At 39.6% G+C, this 26,782-nt stretch overlaps 1 protein-coding gene across 2 annotated transcripts in view; it reads right to left on the bottom strand.

Moving 5' to 3' along the window:
• Nucleotides 1–215: 215 nt before the first annotated feature.
• The window catches only part of LOC137626446 (serine/threonine-protein kinase PLK1-like), a 35,635-nt gene continuing 9,068 nt past the window's right edge, over nt 216–26,782 (bottom strand). The window contains exons 2-11 of one of the 2 annotated variants that reach the window (XM_068357442.1): nt 24,960–25,184; nt 23,950–24,167; nt 23,434–23,529; nt 21,154–21,353; nt 20,581–20,691; nt 13,144–13,368; nt 12,325–12,478; nt 7,328–7,574; nt 3,609–3,722; nt 216–2,082 (exon numbers count right to left, since the gene is read on the bottom strand). In XM_068357442.1, the coding sequence (XP_068213543.1) occupies nt 1,942–2,082; nt 3,609–3,722; nt 7,328–7,574; nt 12,325–12,478; nt 13,144–13,368; nt 20,581–20,691; nt 21,154–21,353; nt 23,434–23,529; nt 23,950–24,167; nt 24,960–25,184 (1,731 nt within the window). In that variant the 3' untranslated portion in view covers nt 216–1,941. Of the gene's footprint in view, nt 2,083–3,608; nt 3,723–7,327; nt 7,575–12,324; nt 12,479–13,143; nt 13,372–20,580; nt 20,692–21,153; nt 21,354–23,433; nt 23,530–23,949; nt 24,168–24,959; nt 25,185–26,782 lie in introns of both variants that reach the window. The other variant, XM_068357441.1, reaches the window with a different exon arrangement.

Below are 26,782 nucleotides of genomic sequence, written 5' to 3'. Positions count from 1 at the left end.
ACCCCTTGGGTTTATAGCATCCTGCTTTTCCAACTAGGATTGTAGCTTAGCTAGTAATAATAATAATGCTATCTAATTTTGGGGTACAATGTCTCCTAAGTGGTAGAATACGTACAAGTAATTTCTCAATTCCTAATGAATATTACAGATTTGGCAAAGTCTCACTTTTAACTCAAGTGGAACTACTTACATCCCGATTGAAAAAAACGACAACAAAAATTTTTAAACGTTTATTGTTATATTCACTAGACTAAAATTAACCTAAATATTTGGGCAAACCTTTTAGTATTAAAAATATTCCTTCTAAATATAGTTATTTCCTGCTTATCACAAGAAAGTAGTGATACCTTCAATACCCTACATTATTAATAAAAAAAAAAAAGATATTAAAGTTCCAAAAATTATATATTATAACAACATATTATGGACAAAAGCACTTTCATCTATAAATATCCATACTGGGTCAAGATGTTAAAATATTTCATTACGTTAACCCGGTTTTTAAAAACCTTTATATAAATCTCGAGGGTTTAGCAGTCTTAAGACTTCCCGAGACATCATCTTGAAGTCACGATGAGCAAGATTACAGATTACCTGACAACATGGTTCAGTTCCCTCCCCCCTCTTAAAAAAACACAGAAGACAGCCACATCCAGGGTCCTCAAACGAAAGACTCGATGTCCCGCCACTTCGAACCGCGCGCGGCGGTCTCTCCCCCGCACGGCCGAAAGTGGCCTCCTAGGATAAAAACACTGCTACCTCTTACTGGCATGAAGTGGCAAGGGTGCACCTAAACTATTCAAAACAGAAACATGAGACATTTCTATCAACCTTGTAACAAAAACTTAAAAAATTTCTTCTTACGCATAATGGTGAAGTTATGGGGCACAACAAATGGCTTGCTTATATGGACAATCATTAACCATTTCATGTATTATGTTATGCTATAAATAATGAAAATCATATGGAAACTAAAATACAATTAAAAAAAAAAAAACAACAAAACACATTTTTACCTTCATTGGCTTAAATGGGAATGAAGATTTAATCTACAGATTTACTAAAGAATACATTTAAATGTTAGGAAAAATACATATATCTTCTAGTGCAATTCAACCGCGTCTCTCGGACAAACGCGGGGGACGCGGCGAGCTGGCAAAAATGACTCACGCCACGAACACCGTGGCAAAGTGGCTCTGGCTTTACCAGTCGCCACATGGCAATGACTTATCTTAGTTAATAAAAATGGCCATGATGAATTATATGCTCCACAATATACATTTTCAATAACTAACAGAATGCACAGATGAATCACTCCCCAGGTAAGGTCAATTTCGTACTGTTCAGTGCTCTCGACTCTTACCAATACCAAAATGATCCTATTCAGGTACAGTATTATATAATATCCCTACAAAGGAAGACCGGTTTTAAAAGACTAGCGACAAGACTGGCATCATCTCTAGCCATACTATAGGGAGTAGCATCACCTCATTTAGTTACGACATTAAGAAATGTATTGTGGTTTGGCGACCAGTTCTAATATAAAAAAGGGCTAACGTTACTTTATATACAATTAAGCTCAAATGTCAAGTGATAATTCAAAGTACGAAAATACTGTATTATAGTCGAGTGAGCGGAGAGTTCGAAGAGTTGATGTGAATGTGGAAGCTCAGAAAATCGCGCACGAACGCGTATAAATGGTCCGACGTACAAACTATGATCCGACTAGTAACGCAAGTGGCAAAGCTTGAAGAGAACTAGTCTTGGTGTCGTAGGGAACAGCTAGTCCAGTTGCCAAGTCTATTTTTAAATGAATGTAAAGCACTGGGTGGAGTGATGAATAAAGAGAGGAATGCACTAGTGGCCCCAAAGGGACGTAACCTACACACACCCACAGGATAATATAGTATACATTAATTAGAACAGTGACTAAAACAAGACTTATGAAGTCGTAGCTTGTGAGTTTTGGGACGTTGTTGACGAGGTTGTACTCTTCATGGAGGAGGTCTTGATGCACATAAGCTTCTGGATCATGCAACGAGCGTAGCGTAATCTGTTGGCCAGTTCTGGCTTGCATCCGTACTGAAAAGCAAATGATTGTTTAGTGTATAAAAAAAGGGATTTTGACGAAGGAAAAATCTATTTCTGGGCGAGGGACCTGTGTCGCCCAGTGAAATGTTCCTTTAAGCACCATTTCTAAGGTATAAATCCTGCTAAATACACCAGCGAAAAAAGTGGCACGGAATACCAGGAATATACCCAGCTCGCTCACCCTTATAGGGTGTCAGTATAAAAACTGGGGCGTGTAAAACCACTACCAGAGGTCCATTTCCAATTACACTTCTCCCTCCTCAACATGCCCCGCTACTACGAGGCGTCGTTCTCTACAGCTACTGGCCCTCTCCCCCCCCCACCACTACCACTACCTATCCTTCTCCCAACATTCCTTCTAAGCATCCATAAAAATACATCTCGTTGCAAGAAGTGTAACCGATCTTAAAATACTATACACTCTTTATCCATTACTTATACAAAAAGTCCTCAACTTACAAACTAAAAAGGTTCCAAGCGGTTTGTAAGGTGAATTTTCTTAAATTCTGGCCTAGGGTAGGCTTCACCTAACTTGCATGCCAGCGATTTCCAACGGCAAAACTCAACAAAGAGTCCCATTTCATATTGAAAATGCCGTCTTGCTTACTGCATTATAAATTGTTGTATTACAGTTTTCATTATGAACTTTTGATACATCAGATTTATTTCAGTTGGATTTGTGTTTGTATCTCTGAAATTTAAGTTGAGGACCTTCTTGTACTAAAAGGGATTTTGACAAAGGAAAAATCTATTTCTGGGCGAGGAACCTGTCGCTCCGTGAAATGCTCCTCTAGCACCATTTCTAAGGCATAGTTATTGCTGAATATACCAGAGGAAAAAAGAGATGCATGGAATGCCAGGGATAAACCTAGCTCGCTCAAACTTAGTGTCGGTATAGAAAACTGGGGCGTGATTGAACCACGACCATAGGTCCCTCACCGATTAGACCTCTCCTTCATCAACATCCCCTGGAAGAACGAGGTGCCGTCCTACACCTGTATGCTGCCTCCTACTACGACTATCCCTCTCCACCCCTACATCCCCCCCCCCCCACCTATCCTCATTCCTCAACAGCACCTGCATTTATCAGACGCGATAATTTTGCTATTCCATTATTTCCCTCCCTAGGCTACTTTTCCTATTGGAGCCCTTGGGCTTGTAGCATTTTACGTTTTAATCAGAGTTTTAGCTTGGTAAGTTAATAATAATAATAATAATAATTCTATGATAAAATGTACCATTACCTAAACTATAGTTTAAATAATATTTAAGTGATATATAAAATATAAAAGTAAACAGAACCATGAGACTCCTAAGAATGAAGTGCAAGATCAAAGCACAAAAATGCGTAAACATTGATATGAAAAAAAAAATTATCCCTAACAATTTCATTGTGCTTCCTAAATTCGACACAATTATATAATTAGTTTATGCTCTTAATGAAGCTGATTAAAACATATGAAAAACTCGGTTGTGAAGGACCTTTTAACTTTATATATACAAAGTAAATAACTTACCTTTGCTATGCTAGAGAGCTTGAGCGTTCTGAAGTTCTTCCTTTCATCGATATACGTCACGGCTCCCATGAGCGGGCACAGAATGATCTTCGTGTGATCTTCAAAGAAATTAATCTGAAAAGATAAAGGGTATGATATTATATTCAAATATGATGCATAATGGATTAAAACAAGACTATAATTAATATTTCTTTTCAGAATAAGTGGAAGTGAGCATAGGTTCACACTTTTTAAAAGTCCAAGAATGGAGATTTAATAATTTCGGGTTAAAACACTCGACTTGCGACATATTTTAGATAAAACAGCTCCCATAAAAGGAAGTGTTTCTTTTTTTTACTCATGTTCTCCATGTGTTTGTTTTAGTATTAGTTAAGCTTCTATGTCATAAAGTGCTTTTAAAGGTTTAAAGGCCACTCATGAATGGTAGAGGCAAGGGACAGTGACATTGCCCTTAGAGACTGACCATATATCATATGATCAGTGCCCAAGCCCCCTCTCCACTCAAGCTAGGTCCAGGGAGGGACAGGCAATGCCTGCTGATGACTCATTAGATAGACCTATAGACTCTCCCAAACCTCAGTTCACAAGGATGGTAAGGTTGCAGACACTAATGGCACTAACGAGACTGAGCGGGACTCGAACCCCCCACTTGCAAACACCAGGCAAAGACGTTACCAATCAAGCCACAACCACCCTTATGCCCTAGATTATCACTTTTCCACTACATTAGCAAGACACTTCAGTGTTTTCATACAGTACTGTATCTGGGCACGATCCGACTTACAACAAAACTGGAGTTACAACACGCCGTACAAACTGATCTCCGTTATAACCTGGGGTTGTGGTACCCTATTGATGACAGCCCAGCCTAGGAACCTGCCGGGCTGGGTTTCGAGATCCGCTTAAGCTCAATAGTCTTCGGTAAAGCCTGCAACCTCACCATCCTTGTAAGCTAAGAACGAGGGGATTGAAAGAGCCTATAGATCTACCTCCTGAGTTATCAGCAACCATTGCCTGGCTCTCCCAGGTCCTGCCCTAATCCTCTATTACTGCATATTGATTCAATCCACAAATTATCTCTCTCAACGGGAAGATTGGAGGACGAATAATCATCACTTTGGACTTCAGATACCATAAGGAAGATTTAAAAGCATCCTTGACTACCAAGACATAATTCAATAATGAATAAAAGAAAAAATACATGGAAACATGACAAATTTGAATATAATTTTTATTTTCCCCTAACTAATTCAAACCGTACGTTATCTATATATGGATATATCTTTCGGCAAATAGACTTTTTGGCGAGAGGTGGCAACCCTACCTAGAGCCAGGGAAGGGGTAGTGGTACCAGCCACCTATATATATACTGAAGGAGTGATTAACTATTTACTTTTTCTCTTTGGCTTCTCGAGAGCGGTTGTGTCCTCTCTCTCCTCCTCAAGGTTGCCAGACACTGACGAACATTATTGTTCACGCTTTTTACGATGATTTTCTCTTACAGTGTAATTATACTCAAGTTTATTACTAAATGGAGTAATGTATCAAGAAGGTAGCATTCGGTATGCTAACCACTGCTACGCAATAAAATATCTGTTCTGTGTATGATACTAAAAGTGACATTTAAGAACCTTGAGAAGGCATTGGAAGCCTACGAAAATAAAAGGTTCAAGTAGCAGGTGTATCGGAAAAATTAAACATAAGTTGGTGTACATAAAACCTTTGCAGTTTCTGATAGTAATGATGACTTACAAAAGGGTTGCAGCAATGTTTTACAGCTAACTGAAGACTTGGGGTTAGTCTCTCCCTCAAGTTCAATAGTTTCCAGAAGATGCAACAGTTCCTCTTTTACTTGAACCAGATGACTGTCACTGTCCAAAGGAAAAAGCAACCCTTTTGGCTGATGTCTTTGACTGTAAACAGAGTAATGAGAAACTTGATCTTCCTCATTCTTGTTTTCCTGAGGTTAAATTAACTAGTTTAGCTTTTTGTTCTCGTGAAATTAAAGCTCTCTTGATGAACCATGATGCTTATGGAGGTGTAGATCCAAATGATATTTTTCCTTTGTTTTTTTATAGACGGCAGATTCCTTATCTCCAAAGCGAGTTGCTATTTAGTGCAAGTTAGAGGAGGAGCTTTTAGCACTTGCTGGAGAATTGCAATGTTACTCCACTATGTAAATGTGTTTGCGGTAGCTCAAATCCAACTGATTACCAACCAATTTCCATAATTCCATATAGTTTTTGAATATCTAAATATGTTTGCTGAAAGTAATCATCTGTTCCCAAGTTTGCAATTGGACTTTCGTAAAGACCATGGAGCACGTGATGCCTTTCTTACTATCTCCAATGCTGTACAGAAATCCCTTGATTGTGGTCAGGAAGTTTGTAAGATTGGCTTTGACTTTAGTGCTACCTTTGACGGTGTTAATTACGAGCCACTTGTTTTCAAACTCAAACAGCTGGAAGTGGGTGGGTCGTTTCTCAGCATCATTATTGAAGTTTTTTTTAAATAATAGATTGCTAAGTTGCTGTTGATAGGCATCAGAGAGAGAGTACAGGAATGTGAAATCTGGTGTTCCTCAGGGTAGTGTTCATGGCCCACTACTTTTCATACTATATACGCATGTGATTTTGCCTAGAAAACAAGCTTGTTGCATAAGCAGATGATGCTACACACACTGCATCAATTCCACCTCCTGAATGTAAATCTGGGGTGGCTGAATCCCTTAATAAGAGATCTAGCTAAAATTAGTGCATGGTGTAAGTTAGGGGGTATGAAGTTGAATTCTAACAAAACTCAAAGTATGATTGCAAGTAGGTTGAGGACAGTTGCTCCTCAACATCCAGACCTTAAAGCATTGATAATGTTTCTTTAACTCTGTAAGACTTGAAATCTTTCGTGTGATTCTCAACAGAAAATTTACTTTTGAGAAACACATTTGGTGTGTCTTCTTTAATTGCACAAGAAATTGGCTTACCGAGTCTAGTATGGTTTTCAGTGATCAATCTATTCTTCTAAAGTAGTTTTAATTCCTTCATTGTACCTTGTTTCAAGTATTGTTCTCCGGTCTGGTTTTCAGCTGCTGATTCTCATCTTAATTTGTTGAACATGAACTTACAGTCTGATCAAGTTTTTTTATTCCTGATCTAGATATTAAGTTCTGGTACAGTCGTTCAAACAGTTCTTTATGCATGGCATAAGATTTTTCATATTTCTGACCAACCTTTACATTGAGATCTTCTCGGACAGTTCCATCCTGTTCGTAATACTAGGCATGCATTTAATTCTAATAGTCAGGCTTTCTCCATCATGAGATCTGTTTCAATATTGTTACTGTTCTTAAGATTTTACTTTAATTGGTCATTTCTTCTCATATAGTTTATTTCTTTGTGTCCTTTCCTAACTTGGCTCTTTTCCCTGTTGGAGCCCTTGGGTTTATAGCATCCTGCTTTACCAACTAGGGTTATAGAGCTTGGCTAGTAATAATAATAATTATTGCCTGCAACCTCTCCATCCTTGCGAGCTTGAGAGAGCCTTGTAGGTCTACCTTCCGAGTCATCAGCAGCCATTGCCTAGCCCCTCCATGTCCTAACTTGGATGGAGGGGCTTGGGTGCTGATCATATGTATATAGTCCATCTCTAGGGCCTTGTCGCTGTACCTCCTATTTTTATAAACAACTTCTCAATCTTAATCATTTAAAACTATCATAACATACCTGCAGCGTTCCATTCGTAAGATGAAGGATAATGGCCGATCTTGTTCTGAAGTACGTCCTCAGGGACGGGATACGGGCGAGGTCGTCTCCTTCCCTGGGGCACATGGCCGCTGCTGCCTTCAGGAGGTGTTCGTTCATGTAGTTACGGAAGTACCTCAACAGCGTGACCTTCTTGTCGAGGGACGAGGGGTAGTTCTTCAGCTGGTGGTAGTGTTCCGCTCCCGTGCGCTCGATGTAGTGGATGTTGCTGCAGAAACGAAAGAAAGTTGCATATGGAGGTAGTGTATTTCTTATCCTTAAGTTATATCTAATCTTTTGTCTACCAATACATCTGCATCATACAAGCATTAATCGAATTGATTACAACATACTGTGATCAAAGCAAGGTTATAAATTATTGATTACAAAATATGGTCTTAAAGCAATGCTATAAATCAACCTCGGTTTTGACTTGCTACTGTCTAATTCTGAGCGACCCTCTCGCCTGTATGCCTTATGAATAGGCAGGTTGAAGAAACTACGGTCAGCTTTTGTTTTGCCGTAACCTTCAACAATACTGTATATTAACAAAAATGATTCAAGGAACATTGAATCACATTCAGCTTCTATATTGAAACGATCCTCTCAAAGCAATCAAGATCCAATTGTTAGTAGTTAACACTCTCAAGAAAGATGTAATATCTAATGCATTAAACTAAATAAATCTGACAACTTTATAAAATATAAGGGCAAATACTAAAAAAAAGTGCAGACTTCTACCTCGACAGCTTATTATTTGACCTTAACAAGTATTAATTGGCGTGGATTTTCACACACTCAAATATGAACCAAGTTTGAAGTCTCAGCGACAACGATGAATTGGGCAATCTGCTTGAACGTGACCTTGACCTTCCAAAAATTAATAATTTCCAGCTTTTTACATTACAGTTGATTCCTGCAAGTTTAATTACTCTTCAATTAAAATTGTGGCCATGAAGCTGTTCAAAAACGAACAAACAGAGGGTAAAACATAACCTACTTCCAACTTCGTTGGCAGAGGTAAAAAATAAAGGTCAAATGCTCAAACTATAGTAATACCAGAAGCATCGTTTTTCTTAAAATTGGACTCCCTTCTGTCTATCTATTTACCAAGGCACCACTCCCAATTTTGGGATGTAGCCGACATAAAAAAAAAGGGGGGGGGGGGGGACTTTTCCTCTCTACGCTCCTCCTAACCTGACGAGGGATTCAGCAGTTTGCTTGATATTGCAAGGGTGTCACAAACAAAGTTTCATAAGCTGAATCCCCTACTGCTGCTACCTCAGTGGTCACCAACGCGACCGGAGGAAGCAGCAGGCCCTATCGGAACAGTGTCACAATCGCTAGCCAACTATACCTATTTCTAGAAAGCCCTTTAGCCTCTCACATCTATCCTCCTATCACCCAGAGCTTTCTTCACTCCATCCATCCACCCAAACCTTGGCCTTCCTCTTGTACTTCTCTCATCCAATCTTGCATTCATCACCTTCAGCGGACGGCTACTTTCAATTCTCTCTAAATGGCCAAACCACCTCAACACATTCATATTCACTCTAGCTGCTAAATCATTTCTTACACATGTTCTCACCCTCTCTACTTCGTTCCTAACCCTATCTAACCAAGATGCACCAGCCACTCTCCTTAGACACTTCATCTCAAACACATTCAATTTCTGTCTCTCCGTAACTTTCATTCCCAACGACTCCGATCCATACATCACAGTTGGTACATTCACTTTCTCATACCTAACTCTTTATAGGTAGTAGGTTGGCCAGGGCATATTCTTTACATATTCTTCTCTGTCCTCATACACCTGACAACATTAAGATTACCAAACAATTCTTCTTCACCCAAGGGGCTACTGCACTGTAATTGTTCAGTGGCCACTTTCCTCTTGGAAAGGGTAGAAGGGACTCTTAAGCTATGGTAAGCAGCTCTTCTAGGAGAAGGACACTCCAAAATCAAACCATTGATCTCTAGTCTTGGGTAGTGCCATAGCCTCTGTACCATGGTCTTCCACTGCCTTGGGTTATATTTTTCTTGCTTGAGGGTACACTCGGGCACACTATTCTATCTAATTTCACTTCCCCTTGTTTTGTTAGTGTATATAGTTTACAGGCTGAGACAGGGATGTGTGATGTCGCCGTGGTTGTTTAACTTGTATGTTGATGGAGTGGTGAGAGAGGTGAATGCTCGAGTGCTTGGACGAGGATTAAAACTGGTAGACGAGAATGATCATGAATGGGAGGTAAATCAGTTGTTGTTTGCGGATGATACTGTACTGGTAGCAGACACAGAAGAGAAGCCTGACCGACTAGTGACAGAATTTGGAAGGGTGTGTGAGAGAAGGAAGTTGAGAGTTAATGTGGGTAAGAGTAAGGTTATGAGATGTACGAGAAGGGAAGGTGGTGCAAGGTTGAATGTCATGTTGAATGGAGAGTTACTTGAGGAGGTGAATCAGTTTAAGTACTTGGGGTCTGTTGTTGCAGCAAATGGTGGAGTGGAAGCAGAGGTACGTCAGAGAGTGAATGAAGGTTGCAAAGTGTTGGGGGCAGTTAAGGGAGTAGTAAAAAATAGAGGGTTGGGCATGAATGTAAAGAGAGTTCTATATGAGAAAGTGATTGTACCAACTGTGATGTATGGATCGGAGTTGTGGGGAATGAAAGTGATGGAGAGACAGAAATTGAATGTGTTTGAGATGAAGTGTCTGAGGAGTATGACTGGTGTATCTCGAGTAGATAGGGTCAGGAACGAGGTGGTGAGGGTGAGAACGGGTGTGAGAAATGAGTTAGCGGCTAGAGTGGATATGAATGTGTTGAGGTGGTTTGGCCATGTTGAGAGAATGGAGAATGGCTGTCTGCTAAAGAAGGTGATGAATGCAAGAGTTGATGGGAGAAGTACAAGAGGAAGGCCAAGGTTTGGGTGGATGGATGGTGTGAAGAAAGCTCTGGGTGATAGGAGGATAGATGTAAGAGAGGCAAGAGAGCGTGCTAGAAATAGGAATGAATGGCGAGCGATTGTGACGCAGTTCCGGTAGGCCCTGCTGCTTCCTCCGGTGCCTTAGATGACCGCGGAGGTAGCAGCAGTAGGGGACTCAGCAGTATGAAGCTTCATCTGTGGTGGAAATGTGGGAGGTTGGGCTGTGGCACCCTAGCAGTACCAGCTGAACTCGGCTGAGTCCCTGGTTAGGCTGGAGGAACATAGAGAGTAGAGGTCCCCCCTTTTTTTTTTTTTTGTTCTTGTTGATGTCGGCTACCCCCCAAAATTGGGGGAAGTGCCTTTGGTATATGGATGGATATAGTTTACATAGGAGATATTTATTTTAATGTTGTTACTCTTCTTAGAATATTTTATTTTTCCTTATTTCCTTTCCTCACAGGGCTATTTTCCCTGTTGGAGCCCCTGGGCTTATAGCAATGTGCTTTTCCAACTAGGGTTGTAGCTTAGCAATTAATAATAATAATAATAATAATTCATGCCTAACCCTCTATTCTTTACCACTCCCTTCAATGCCCCAAACACATTACACCTTTCATCCACTTTCTGATGTATATCTACTTCCACTCCTCCATTGGCTGCACCAACAGACACCAAGTACTTAAACGATCTACTTCCTCAATTAACTCTCCATTCAATATAAGATTCAACCTTGCACCACCCTCCCTTCTCGTGCATCTCATAACCTTACTCTTACCCACATTAACCCTTTTACCCCCAGGCTATTTGGAAATTTCCAACCCTTAACCCCCCAGGGGTTATTTTTTCCCCAGCACATTTTGCAGTATATTTTTTTTAAATTGCTCTAATAGCCTTAATTTTTGTCATAGAGAGGTCAGGTTGGTCTCATTCTCTTGGAAAATGCCTGAATTTTCTCAAAAAAATTATCAAAAATATGAAAAAAAAAAATTTATAGCATTTTTTTGCAAGGACGTACCGGTACGTCCATGGGGATAAAGGGATGGCTTTTGTGAAACGTACCAGTACGTCCTTTGGGGGTAAAAGGGTTAACTTCCTTCTCTCACACACCCTCCCAGACTATGTCACTAATCGACCAAGCTTCTCCTCCGAGTTTGCTCCCTTCGGTAGCCTGTGAATATTTGAGATAGCTATCCAATATAACCTAGATCTCATCAATAAATCTTTTCATCTGGTAGACTTGCATAGATGGCTGATACAGTCACACGTAAAATCCATCAGAACATTAAGAGAAAATTATCAGTAATTAAAACTTATATTTGCATCTGTGGTGGATAATGTGGGAGGGTGGGCTGTGGCACCCTAGCAGTACCAGCTGAACTCGGTTGAGTCCCTTGTTAGGCTGGAGGAACATAGAGAGTAGAGGTCCCCTTTTTGTTTTGTTTCATTTGTTGATGTCGGCTACCCCCCAAAATTGGGGGAAGTGCCTTGGTATATGTATGTATGTATGTATGTATGTATGTATGTATGTATGTATGTATATTTGCATCTTGGTATTTTTCAAGTCATTTAGAATAAAGATAAAATTTTTTTTATGAGAATAGTAAGCTACCACAGCTTTAAACTACTCTAAAATCAAGATGCTGAATACTTCATTCACAAATACATACATACATATACCAAGGCACTTCCCCCAATTTTGGGGGGTAGCCGACATTAACAAATGAAACAAAAACAAAAAAGGGGACCTCTACTCTCTATGTTCCTCCCAGCCTAACAAGGGACTCAACCGAGTTTAGCTGGTACTGCTAGGGTGCCACAGCCCACCCTCCCCCGTTATCCACCACAGATGAAGCTTCATAATGCTGAATCCCCTACTGCTGCTACCTCCGCGGTCATCTAAGGCATTGGAGGAAGCAGCAGGGCCTACCGGAACTGCGTCACAATCGCTCGCCATTCATTCCTATTTCTAGCACGCTCTCTTGCCTCTCTCACATCTATCCTCCTATCACAAATAAAAACAACAAAATATGTTAAAAAAGTAAAGTTAGGACCATACTTACTCTCCATCATCAAGAAGCAGGAGTTTCGAGAAATCGTTGAAGAGTACGCCGATGGAGTCGTCGCACAGCTGGTAGCCGAGGCCGTATTTGTCACTGTAGTCCACCCACCTGCTGACCCATATCATCGGCACAGCTGCTGGATCCTCACATTCATCTGTAAACAAACGCACAGTCAATTTTTGCGGCATCGAGTGATGTGTCGAAGGTCCTCAATTTACAAACACGACTCCATCTGAAATCATTAATCTCAGATGTTGTAGCAAAACTCCATAATGAAAAGCTGTAATAAAATATTACATAATGTAATGCATTACGCAAGACAACACTTGCAATATAAAACAGACCAATTGTTAGACTTTCGCAGCTGAAAATCATAGACACGCAAGTTAGGTGAAGCATACCCCAGGGCAAAATTGGACAAAATTTCACTTACTAACAGCTTGGAACCTATTAAGTTTGTAAGTTGTAAACTTGACCCTCAATTACATGAATTCAACCTACGATTGACATCCGTAAATCTGTCGAGCATTGTAAGCTTCATCTAGTATTTTAAATATATCCAATTAAAATATTTTTGATAAATCTGTTCTACCTTTACACAATGAGTTACAATGGATTTTGGATGTCTCAAAGGCTTTCAAGTCCATCCGAAAAGACTATTTGCTCTCGGGTAGAGTGCATTAGTTTAAACATCTAGAGGGCTTTCATGATCTTGTCCGATTCTTGAATTTGTTTCCCATGTTACAGTCCACTACAGCCGCTGAAAAAGTCTGTTCTATGTATTTGCTATTTAGTATAAAGAAATGCCCACATTCTCACCTTCATTGGTACTTTCCCGTTCATCCGGCTTTGAGGAAACCACGGCAGTAACCTGCGTGTACAAGTCCCTGAGATAGCAATCGGTGGGTTCCTCCATTCTCTGCTGCTGGACGCCTGCGTTTGCCTGCTGATCGGAGGGCTGGTTCCCGTTCTGATTGTTCAAGCCGTTTTTAGATGGCGTGGCGTCTCCCTTCTTCACTGCCTCCTTGTTCTTCATTGGCGATCCTTCTGGAACAGAAGGTTTCATTAACCAGCAGATAAAAGAAACCTTATATACAGAGCCTTAAATGTAAATTTAGAATCTATATAGTAAGATGGCAATAAAATAGTTAAAAACAGTAAGAACTAGAGGGGCAATAGAGGACGCCAAGCAGTGTTATTTTGCTCTTAACCCTTTTACCCCCAAAGGACGTACTGGTACGTTTCACAAAAGCCATCCCTTTACCCCCATGGACGTACCGGTACGTCCTTGCAAAAAAATGCTATAAATTTTTTTTTTCTTCATATTTTTGATAATTTTTTGAGAAAATTCAGGCATTTTCCAAGAGAATGAGACCAACCTGACCTCTCTATGACAAAAATTAAGGCTGTTAGAGCAATTCAAAAAAAATATACTGCAAAATGTGCTGGGACAAAAATAACCCCTTGGGGGTTAAGGGTTGGAAATTTCCAAAAAGCCTGGGGGTAAAAGGGTTAACTGCATACTCATACTTAGATATATTTTCTTCTAAATCTAATAGATTTGCCACTGGGCCATACCCCCACTTGTCCACCAAGTTTTATTGAAATGGGCTAAGTAGTTTCTGCATAATGTTGTTCACAAACAAAATATAAAATATTTGTCATCTACTTGACATTGCGATCATTTTCAAAGTACTACTGCGTACTTGCACTTCAATGTACTTTACCCAGAATGTTACAGGTTCATCCTTGGGTCATCCCCAACATAACTACTAGGTTTGGTTGAAATCGGTACAGCAGTTTTGGGGTAAAGTTGCTCACAAACTAATAAATAAAGGAAGAGAGATGCGAATACATATCCATTGCAAAATCTTCAATATCGACAAAGGCAATAAAAGCAACCGACACCACAATCACAAAAGGAACAGAAGAGTAATCAAGAATATAACAACCACACGTGCAACAGGACTTGGAGGAGGTCTTACGTCGGCTCGTGGATTTCCTATTAGCACGCTCTACTTCTCTTTGTTTAACCCTTTTACCCCCCAAAGGACGTACTGGTACGTTTCACAAAACTCATCCCTTTACCCCCATGGACGTACCGGTACGTCCTTGCAAAAAACTGTTTTTTACATTTTTTTTTTCATATTTTTTATATTTTTTTTTTGAGAAAATTCAGGCATTTTCCAAGAGAATAAGACCAACCTGACCTCTCTATGATGAAAATTAAGGCTGTTAGAGCAATTTAAAAAATATATACTGCAAAATGTGCTGGGGAAAAAATAACCCCTTGGGGGTTAAGGGTTGGAAATTTCCAAAGAGCCTTGGGGTAAAAGGGATAAAAAACTAACAGCTTTAATCAATTTAAATAACTTTATCTTTCCTCTACTTCTGCTATTCGTTATTAATTCCATTTGATTCAATTAAAAAAATCTTCTTTTAAAGGCTACATTATGCAGATATTTGATTACTCAAGGTTATCAACGAGCATTTGAGGCAGGAGCCGTATACTCACGCAGTCGGTCAGCACTGAATGCCCTCTTCACTCACAAAGGATGTAGGAGAACCTATTATTACTACTATTAATACTAGCTAAGCAAAATCCCTACAAGGTCTAGGGCTCCAACGAGAGAAGGAAACAAGTAAACTTTATATGAGAAATGTTATTTTCATTAGTAAAATAAATTTTTGAATATACTTACCCGGTGATCATATAGCTGTCAGCTCTGCTGCCCGACAGAAAAACCTAAGGACGAAATACGCCAGCGATCGCTATACAGGTGAGGTGGGGGTGTACATCAACAGCGCCATCTGTCGAGCAGGTACTCAAGTACTCCATGTCAACACAGAACCAATTTTCTCCTCGGCCCACTGGGTCTCTATTGGGGAGGAAGGGTGGGTCCTTTAATTTATGATCACCGGGTAAGTATATTCGAAAATTTATTTTACTAATGAAAATAACATTTTTCAATATTAAACTTACCCGGTGATCATATAGCTGATTCACACCCAGGGGGGTGGGTAGAGACCAGCATATATGTTAACATTAAGAGCTAAGTATTTCGTATTTCATTTTAGCAGTTATTCAAAATAACAAACATAAAATTAATAAGTACCTGGTAAGGAAGTCGACTTGAACAATTACTCTGCCTTTTTAAGTACGTCTTCCTTACTGAGCCTCGCGATCCTCATAGGATGCTGAGCGACTCATAGGAGCTGAAGTATGAAGGGTTGCAACCCATACTAAAGGACCTCATCAAAACCTCTAATCTAGGCGCTTCTCAAGAAAGAATTTGACCACCCGCCAAATCAACCAGGATGCGAAAGGCTTCTTAGCCTTCCGGACAACCCAAAAACAACAATAAAAAACATTTCAAGAGAAAGATTAAAAAGGTTATGGGATTAGGGGAATGTAGTGGTTGAGCCCTCACCCACTACTGCACTCGCTGCTACGAATGGTCCCAGGGTGTAGCAGTTCTCGTAAAGAGACTGGACATCTTTAAGGTAAAATGATGCGAACACTGACTTGCTTCTCCAATAGGTTGCATCCATTACACTCTGCAGAGATCTGTTTTGTTTGAAGGCCACTGAAGTTGCGACAGCTCTAACTTCATGTGTCCTTACCTTCAGCAAAGCATGGTCCTCCTCATTCAGATGGGAATGAGCTTCTCGAATCAAAAGTCTGATATAATAAGAAACTGCATTCTTCGACATAGGTAAAGAAGGTTTCTTAATGGCGCACCATAAAGCTTCTGACTGTCCACGTAATGGTTTAGTACGCCTCAAATAGTACTTAAGAGCTCTTTTCACTGCACTAACACTCACTTCACTTCCCACTGCACTTTTAACTTTCAACTCCCTGACGTCAGCCATGAGTTGATTGCGGTCATTCGCCAATGACTCGACTCTCTCACCTAGAGCCTGGATGGCACGCATCATATCTGCCATCGAAGGTTGATGAGAGCTAGCAGGGGGGTCGGGTGCAACCACTACAGGGGAAGGAATAGGTTGTGGGGCATGGGGAGAGGAAAAATCAATTGAGCGAGACGAACTCCTCCTGATCCTATCCTTCTCTAGCCTACGTGCATATTTCAGGAATTCTTGAAAATCGAATTCCGAAAGCCCAACGCATTCCTCACATCGATCTTCCAATTGACAGGCTTTACCCCTACAATTGGAACAAACGGTGTGCGGATCGATAGAGGCCTTCGGAAGACGCCTTGAACAGTCCCTAGCGCTACACTTCCTGTACTTGCGGACTTGAGAAGGGTCAGACATCTTGAATTAGTCAAAGGGGGGAATTCAAAATCTATCCAAGTCGTCAACAAATAATCCAAAATCCAATAAAAGAATGCAAGGAAGTATTGAAGATAACTTCTGCACAGCGATAGCTAATAACCAGAAATGAATACTTCACCAAATAACGTGAAAATCAATCCAGAAAACAACAGCGTATTTAGTAGGTCTTGCCGGTGGCACGACAGAGAGAAAATTGGTTCTGTGTTGACATGGATACTTGAGTACCTGCTCGACAGATGGCGCTGTTGATGTACACCCCCACCTGTATAGCGATCGCTGGCGTATTTCGTCCTTAGGTTTTTCTGTCGGGCAGCAGAGCTGACAGCTATATGATCACCGGGTAAGTTTAATATTGAAAATTAATTAATAACATAAAATATTTCAAGACCAGTAATAACATAACTGAGCAGAAAAAAGATGTCAATCTGTTCCACTACAAATATTTGTTTTGAACTTCTTTAGTTCGACAGATTCAACTACACGATTAGGAAGATCATTCCAAAATCTGGTCACAGCAGGAATAAAGCTTCTGGAATACTTTTGTAGCGCTGAACCTTATCATTATGGAGAAGGCAAGACTGTTAAAATTACCTATATACCTACCTAGTTTTACTTTGTGTTATTTACTCGGAAGGCAAATTTGGCTATGGGTTTGCTTAACCTATTTTAAACAATGTTCAGACTAAATTGTACTTTCTTCAATAATTCTTCCATAGTAAGTAACTCTACTAGGACACACTAATATCAAACCATTGTTCTCTAGTCTTAGGTAGTGCCACAGCCTCTGTAATATGGTCTTTCACTGTCTTAGGTTAGAGTTCGCTTTCTTGAGGGTACTCTTCCACTTATTACACATTTCCTTTCCTCACTGTGCTATTGTTTCTGTTGGAGCCCTTGGGCTTACATCATCTTGTTTCTTCCAACTAGTAGCAATAATAATAATAATACACTTTACAGGAAGGTCTAACAACTGTATATTGTAGTAGGCAACACTGTTTACCAAAAGAGAAACTTTGTAATACTACCTGTATAACAGTTACTGGACTTACAAACGAGTGATCAAAAACATTTTTATTAATCTGTAAGGAAAAGTATCATCATATACTTAACAGCTCTACACACACTTAATAAAAATGTTTTTGATATGTTTACAAGTTCAGCAACTGATCTACAGGCAGTAAAGAAGAGCGGAATGAATTAAGTAGTGTGTAGTAGGACTGGGTAAAATGAATTATGTAGTTATGATGGGCGACTTAAATGCTTGTGTAGGCGCTGGAGAAGTATGGCATACCATGTGAAAATGAGTGATGAGACTGGTAGATGTGTGTGCTGAACAAAACTGGTGAGAATTTGTAGTTTTTTCAAAAAGAAAAATGTGGGAGGGTGGGCTGTGGCACCCTAGCAGTACCAGCTGAACTCGGTTGAGTCCCTTGTTAGTCTGGGAGGAACGTAGAGAGTAGAGGTCCCCTTTTTGTTTTTGTTTCTTTGTTGATGTCGGCTACCCACCAAAATTGGGGGAAGTGCCTTGGTATATGTATGTATGTATACCTGGGTAAGAGTAGCAAACAGAAGAGTGGTAGAGAGGGCATTAATGGACTACGTGCTGATAACAAGGAGGATGTTTGGAGGATTGAAAGATGTGCACATGTTTAGGGGTATGGCTAACAGCAGGTCTGATAATTTTTTGGTTGAAGGGAAATTAGTTGCAACAAAAGAATGGAAAAATAGTCGAGGGGATATGAAAGGGAGGTAGTGAAGGTTGAAGAGTTGGAAAAACCAGCAGTAAAAATGAATATCAAGAAAATTTGTGAGGGGCATTTGACAGAGTGCATGTAAGAGAAACTGGTAATCTAGAGGAGGAGTAGAAGTTAGTAAAAGAAAATTTTGTTGAGATTGCAAGTGATGTGTGGCAAGAGAACTATTGGAGGCAGCATGAGGAAAGGTTGTGAACGGCGGAATGAAGGATAAGAAGATATAAGTGGAAGAGAAAAAGAGGGCATTGGAAGAATGGCTGCAGAATAATAGTGTAGAGAAGTATGAAAGATATAGAGAGAAAAATGTGGAAGTAAAACGTAAGGTATCTAAGGCAAAGAGAACGGCTGATTGGAGGTGTGGTCAGGGATTGGGTCGTTCATATGAAGAGAATAAGTAGTAGTTTTGGAAAGAAGTTATGAGAGTAAGGAAGGGTGGATCAAGAATTGAAGAAACAGTGAAAAATTAAAATAGAGAAAATAGAAGGTTGTTAAAAGAAGAGGAGGCAAGGAAAACGTGGGCTGAATATTTTGAAAGGTTGCTGAATGTTGAGGATAATAGGGAGGCAGATATAATTGCTGTTGCAGGTGTCGAGATGCCAGCAATGGGAGATGAGAATGAGATAGAGATTACAAGAGAAGCAAAATGGAATGTGATGTTATATAGAATTGGTAGAAGGCTGTAGCAAGCAGTGAAGTGTGCCCATATAGGCAGTAAAGTGGGTGTCACGATAGGAAATAAATGAAGTGAGTGGGTGGTTTCCAGTGAAAGTGGGGCCGAGAGAGGGATACCTAATGTCCTCATGGTTGTTCAATTTGTTTGTTGATGGAGTTGTAAGAGGTGAATCAGTTGTTATTTGCAGATGATACTGTATTGGTTGCAGACTCAGAGGAGAAGCTGGGTCAATTGGTAACAGTTTGGAAGGGTGTGTGAGAGAAGGAAGTTGAGAGTTAATGTGGGTAAGAGCAGGCTTACGAGATGCACGAGAAGAGAGGATAGATAGAATGTCATGGTGCATGTAGAGTTACATGAGGAAGTATACCAGTTTAAGTACTTGAGGTCTGTTGTTGCTGCAAATGGTGGAGTGGAAGCAGAAGTACATCAGAGTGAATGAAGGATGTAAAGTGTTAGGGGCAGTGAAGAGAGTGGTAAAGAATAGAGGGTTAGGCATGAATGTAAAAGAGTTCTGTATGAGAATGTGATTGTACCAACTGTGATGTACGGATCGGAGTTGTGGGGAATGACAGTGACGGAGAGACAGAAATTCAATGCATTCGAGATAAAGCATTTGAAGAATATGGCTGGTTTATCTCTATCTCATTTAGATAGGTTTAGGATCGAGGATGAGAACGGGTGCAAGAAATGATGTAGCTGTCGAAGTGGATATGAATGATTGAGGTGGTTTAGCCATGTAGAGAGACTAGATAATGGCAGTCTGCTGAAGGTGATGAGTGCAAGATTGGAAGGAAGAAGTACAAGAGGAAGGCCAAGGTTTGGGTGGATGAATGGATGGAAAGAAGAAAGCTCCAGGTGTTAGAAGGATAAATGTGATGGAGGCAAAAGCGCATCACAGAAATAGGAATACATGGCATGGCAGGCTTCCTCCGGTCTCCTTGGCAACCGCTGAGGTAGCAGGAGTAAGAGACTTGGCATACAAAGATCCATTTGTGGTGGATAACGGGGGAAGATTGGACTTAGGCATCCTAGCAGTACCAACCAAACTCTGCTGAATCCCTCGTCATGCTGGGAGGAGCGAAGAGTAGAAAAGTCCCCTTTTAGGGAAAGGGCCTAGGTAGATGAATAGATGGTTACCAACAGTTTCTCTTTAGCTAAATACAGCTTTGCCTACTACAACACACAGCTATCAAGAAGTCTCCTAAGCTTATCGTGAAGTGTACAGGAATTTATGAAAATAACTGCACAATGGAACATAGAACAGCAGTTGATAAAAAACTACTGATAAGATAACAATGATATAGGAAAAAATATATGGATTTAAAACTCCAATGACTTTACCTTCATCATCCCAAAATAATCGCAAAACCTGTAACGGTATCTACTACAGTAAGAAATGAGAAAGAGAGAAAGAGAGAAAGAGAGAAAGAGAGAGAGAGAGAGAGAGAGAGAGAGAGAGAGAGAGAGAGAGAGAGAGAGAGAGAGAGCAGCAATACCGATCGTCCCTGGATAATTACACCGGACACTTACCCTTGGCATTGATCTCAACTAGGGGCCTTCTGGTTGCAACTACAGTACACCTCGAATCAAATCTAGGAGCCATGGTGAGGCAGGAAGTAGGAAGACGCGTTGGAATGTAACCTGGAATTAGAAGGAACTATGAGACGCAGTAAAGACATTTTTCTCAAACTTATTCCTTTATTATTCTATTACTGTACTTATCATTTCCCTCAATATATTGTTAGAAATATCGTTATTTTATTTACACTAAACTACTCGGGGCTTTTTTTTTTTTTTAAAGTTTTAATATTAACCTAAAAAAATATGTAAATGTTGGTAGTTTTACTTTGATTCTAATCTTATTTCTTGTATATTTTGCTTACTGTTAATCAAGCCAAACTTAACACATCTTTACATGGACACAAATGTAACAAACATAATGGTGTATACAAATTCATTTAAAAATATATTAACACTCGACTAAATTATTCAATTTAACAAATGTCTAAAAATTAATTCTTGAGAAATCTAACACCAAACTGCCTTAACCAAAAAAAAAAAAAGAAAAAGAAGAAGAAGAAGAAGTAGTTTCAAAGTCTTTACCCATTGTCATGAAGTCATCACTGATAATGGAATCTACATTCGGCCTCTTCGAAGGATCACCCTGAAGCAGCTTTGTGATGAGGGTCCTAGCGAGGGGTCCTACTCTCGACGGAACGTGGTATTCGTTCTTCTTGATTCTCATGTACGTGTCCTTCAAGGTCTGGGTTTCAAAGGGTGGCTTACCAACTAACAAAGTGTACCTGGAAAGAGTTCAACGGTTAGCTGTGACTAGACCGCAGAAAAATCTTACGATATCACAAATTATGAGTTACCTGGAACCTCCTCTCAAACAACCAGAGTTTTGTGTAGTTTACCCTACTCCCATTTTCTATAATGGTAGGCCTAGCGGAGGAAAACGTGCCCTGAGGGCAAACCAAGGTAGGCCGCATGCTCTCTCGGGTCGTAAGCTTCAGTAAGTTCTCTGGTCGCGTCGAGTTATCATCCTGACGCTCCTCTGATCTCAGTACGACCCTTTGTGTCTTGCGGCCACGTGGTTACCACATGGTCCGTTGTGCGCTCCTACTCGTGCTTAGTGCTTCAACTGTGTGCTTTGGCTTTAATTCCTTGGTGCTTTTAGTGTTCTCATTCTCTTGTCGAGCCTGTGTCTAGTGGTTTGTGATTGTGTGCGATGGAGCATACTCGCCGTTGTCCTGGGACTACCGCTAGTTATTGGGTCCTTTGACAGGCAGATGTAGCTACAATGGACCTCTCTCAGTCAATTTTACCTTTGCTTTGCTTACACATTATTATAATTACTTGCCAAGCTACAACCCTAGTTGGAAAAGCAGTATGCTATAAGCCCAAGAGCTCCAACAGGGAAAATAGCCCAGTGAGGAAAGGAAATAAGGAAAAACCTAATAGAAGTTTAAGAACAATAATAACATTACAATAAACCTTTCATATATGAACTATAAAAACTTGAAAATAACAAGAGGAAGAGACAAGATAGAATAGTGTGCCCAAGTGTACCCTCAAGCAAGAGATCTCTAACTCAAGGCAGTGGAAGGCCATGGTACAGAGGCTATGGCACTACCCAAGACTAGAGAACAATTGTTTGAAGAATACCCTTGGCTATTCTTTATACATTTTCTCTTTCATCATACCCATGACAACACTAAGTTAACAAAACAATTCTTGACTTTAAGGGGTTAACTATTGCATTGTAATTTCTCAGTGGCTACTTTCCACAAGGTAAAAGTAGAAGAGACTTTAGCTATGATAAGCAGCTCTTCTATGATTAAACTCCAGAATCAAACTAATGTTCTCTGGTCTTAGGTAGTGCATAGCCTTTATAACATGGTCTTAAGTCTTGAGTTCAAGGCCTATTGCTTAAGGGTACACTCAAGACGCACTATTCTATGTTTCCATATTTCTTTTCCTCACTGGGCTATTTTCCCTGTTGGAGCCCTTACAGGGCTTATGGCATCCTGGTTTTCTAAGTTTGTAACTTAGCTGGTATTAATAAAAAAATTTATAACTTTCAAGATTTCCCAGACCCCAATGAGGTATAAATGTCCATTTGAGAAATAACGGATTCTGGCAATCCCTGTCGGCTTTGAAATTATATCTAGAGAGCGTACTCCCACAATTTTCCTGTATATCTTTTATTCTATCATTTTCTTAGAAGAAAAAGACTCCCTCATAAATGGACTACTGTATTTCTTTTCTTACTTCTATTCATCCCAGACAATAAAAAAGCCATAATAACAAAAAGTGTTTTTATATTATGAAAATTAAACATACAAACATTAGCCTCCAGTATACTTGCAGTTAAAAGTAACATGTTAATTTAAAAGATACATACATCATACATATACCATGGCACTTCCCCCAATTTTGGGGGGTAGCCGACATCAACAAATGAAACAAAACAAAAAAGGGGACCTCTACTCTCTACGTTCCTTCAGCCTAACAAGGGACTCAACCGAGTTCAGCTGGTACTGCCGCGGGGGCGTATAAAAAATTAGAATAGCGCCAACGTTATCCCTGCGTGTCGTAAGAGGAGACTAAAAGGGACGGGACGAGGGGGCTGGGAACCCCTTCTCCAGTATCTACATCCTGTGAAACATCGATTTAAAAGATAGCTTCAAATAAATTGCATATTCTATAATAAGAAACTATGACAATATAAAAGAGCTAGAATAGTGACCCCATAGTGTCCATGCAACTCTCAGCAGCTATAAAACAAAAGAACTAAGGCAGTCAAAACAGTGCATGAACGCCTAGAATTGAGTAAAAAGTATGAAATATAGTACAGGATCATCTTTTAGCAATACTTACAATATACAACCTAAGGACCAAACATCAACTTCATAACTATGTCCCTTTTTACACAAAATTTCTGGGGCGATGTAGTTGGGGGTGCCACATAACGTTCTGAAAAGGAAACATTTTTTCTTAAATTAATTGTTTGGGCAACATTTTTATACATTTAATAGCAGACCTTGATCTGTGGATATAGCCTTTCTGGGATCTAAACTTAACCCTTTTACCCCCAAGCTATTTAGAACTTTCCAACCCTTAACCCGCAGGCTTTTTTTTTTTCAAGCATATTTCGCAATATATTTTTTTTTTAAATTGATCTGACAGCCTTAATTTTCATCATAGAGAGGTCAGGATGGTCTCATTCTTTTGGAAAATGACTGAAGTTTCTCATAAAGTTATCAAAAATATGAAAATGTAAATAGAATTATTTAGCAGGGACGTACCTGTACGTCCATGGGGGTAAAGGGATGAGTTTTGTGAAACGTACCAGTACGTCCATTGGGGGTAAAAGGGTTAAAACCATAACTTTACCTTTTTCTTTCTCCTTCGTAATCAACTCTAGTTGCCAAACCAAAGTCCCCAATCTTGAGCTCCATCTCGTCATTTAAAAATAAGTTGCCGAGCTTGAGATCTCTGTGAATGACCTGCCTGTCGTGCAAGTGCTTGACACCCAGAAGGATCTGTTTGAGGAAATAACGGGCTTCCGGTTCTGTCACCGCTTTACGACGTTTGTGGAGCTCCATCAAAGACTGGAAATGAAAAAGGGAAGTCTCATAAACAGAGAAGTAAACATCTATATATTTGTCTAGGAAATCTACAGAACAAGAAACTAAATTATATTTAATGACAGAGGGGAAATGTAATGCATTTATTTTTAAATCATTGCAGTATGGTCAGATCTTATGTGAATTTGATCATTTGCAGGAAGGCCATGCAATTACATATACCAAGTTATAGGTACTTATTCCCAATTATGCAAGATTAAATCGCTTATCTTTAAAAAGATTAACGCAAAAATAAACAATTCATTAGAGAGTTCTGTGTAAACTTTACATTAAAAATTCATAAAGAAATTAAAACATATCGTCACCCTCACAAACTAACTGCCTAAGTCATTTTCTCCACTTGTTGGGAAATAAAAAAGAAAACCTCATTTCCTAATTCTTTATATCATTGTGGTGAGCTTCAATTAACAAATTCTTATTCACAAATTCTTCTATTAAGAATTTGTGAATTGAAACTCAAGACAATGATATAAAGAATTAGGAAATGAGAAGGTTTCTTTTTAATTTCCCAACAAGTGGAGAAAATGACTTAGGCAGTTAGTTTATGAGGGTGACGATATGTGTTTTTGATAACTAACAAAATCTGATGAAGATATGAAACTCAAAAATAGTCCTTCCTTACACCAGGCAATGCGACAATCTCACCAAAGCTTATTACAAACTCGAAATCTTAACATCTTTAGATATATTCACAATTCAAGTCAAGAAGAACAAAACAAAATCCTAATGAAAAGGCAGATACAAAAATCTACTCACCCGTCTACGACAGAGTTCCAGAATTATATAGACGTTATCAGAGTCCTCGAAAAACCCATGGAACCCGACAACGTGTTTGTGCTTCAGGTTCCGATGAATAGATATCTCTTGGGCCATCTTGTCCTTCTGATGAGGCTTCAGGAGGAGGGACTTAGCCACAATCTTGCCAGCAAAGATCTCTTTGGTAGTTAAGTCTACTAATTCGTAACATCTTGCGAAGCCGCCCTGCAATGATAGAACGAAATTAGCATTCAGAAAAAAACAATAAATTAATGTAAAGGATTAAAAAACTAGAGGGGTACTCGGTAGAGCGCAGACCTCCGCCATGGCAGTTCATTTCTCGACCTTGACATGTATTAACCCTTTTACCCCCAGGCTTTTTGGAAATTTCTAACCCTTAACCCCCATGGGGTTATTTTTTTCCCAGCACATTTTGCAGTATATTTTTTCTAAATTGCTCTAAAAGCCTTAATTTTTGTCATAGAGAGGTCAGGTTGGTCTCATTCTCTTGGAAAATGCCTGAATTTTCTCAAAAAAAAAAAAAAAAAATTATCAAAAATATGAAAAAAATATTTTTTATAGCATTTTTTTGCAAGGACGTACCGGTACGTCCATGGGGGTAAAGGGATGGCTTTTGTGAAACGTACCAGTACGTCCTTTGGGGGTAAAAGGGTTAATTGGCATGGATTTTCACACACTCAAATATGACCTAAATTTGAAGTCTGGGACAACAATGTCCAAACTTATGGCTGATTATGTGAATTGGAAATTTTTTCTTGACAGTGAACTTTGACCTAGACCAAAATTTAATCCTTTGCAGGTATTTACATAAGTTAATACCTGCAAGTTTCATTACTCTACGATTAAAATTGTGGCCAAGAAGCTGTTCATAAACAAAGTGGTGAAAACATAACCTCCTTCCAATTTCGTTGGCGGAGGTAAATATTTGGGGAAAATACTCCACAGCGCACATTACTTTCCAGACCAGGCCAATTATCTTTGCAATGTCAAACCAACCAACAACTGCAATGGAGAAATATTCAAGTGGGTAGTTTGTAGCGCTACGGCCAAGCGTCCTAATTTGCTTATTATCGCTCCGACTGTTATCTTGTATAGAATAAAAACGTTTGGAAATGGTCTACGGATCTTAAATATGTGCTTAAACACACTCTTTTATGTTTTTTGCCGAAAACCCTAAATTACCTGAAAATTTGTGGCTCGAGTTCTTACTCCGGCCACGATTCTTCTCGCTCCCGTAGTAGGTAAGGGCCTGGGTAAGGATACGGCTTTTAGCATAGGTTAGGTGGGTTTTTTAAGTTAGCTTCTCCCGCCAAAATCGTTTTTAGAATGACGGCCACAGTTCAGAATATTCCAGTTTTCTACGAAATCTATTTTAGAATGACGGCCACAGTCCACCCCACTTTATAATATTCCCATTTTCTATGAATGAAAACGGATCTGGCCGTCACCCTGCAAAGGCTCCATTCAAGTGATAGCAATGAACGTAATAATGCTTTCGTTCGGGTTTGGAGTAGCCTGTTGCAAACGTCCCTACTGGTCATCTGTTGGACGGGAGTTGAAGAACCACTCAAGCTCTATAGTTTCTAGTAGTGCCTGTAATGTATACATTCATTGTGAGCTAAGGATGGGGGGTTTGGGGGAAGCCTATAGGTTTACCTACAGAGTCATCAGCTGCCATTGCTGGGTCCTCCCTGGATGGAGAGGCGGCTTTGGCATTGATCATATGAATATACGAGTCTTTTTATAGTTTATATATGACATATTTGTTTTTGATGTTGTTAATAGTTTATATATGACATGTC

This window comes from Palaemon carinicauda, chromosome 34, assembly GCF_036898095.1.
Source record: "Palaemon carinicauda isolate YSFRI2023 chromosome 34, ASM3689809v2, whole genome shotgun sequence".
Lineage (NCBI taxonomy): Eukaryota > Metazoa > Arthropoda > Malacostraca > Decapoda > Palaemonidae > Palaemon > Palaemon carinicauda.
This window is presented reverse-complemented; position numbering and strand designations above follow the sequence as displayed.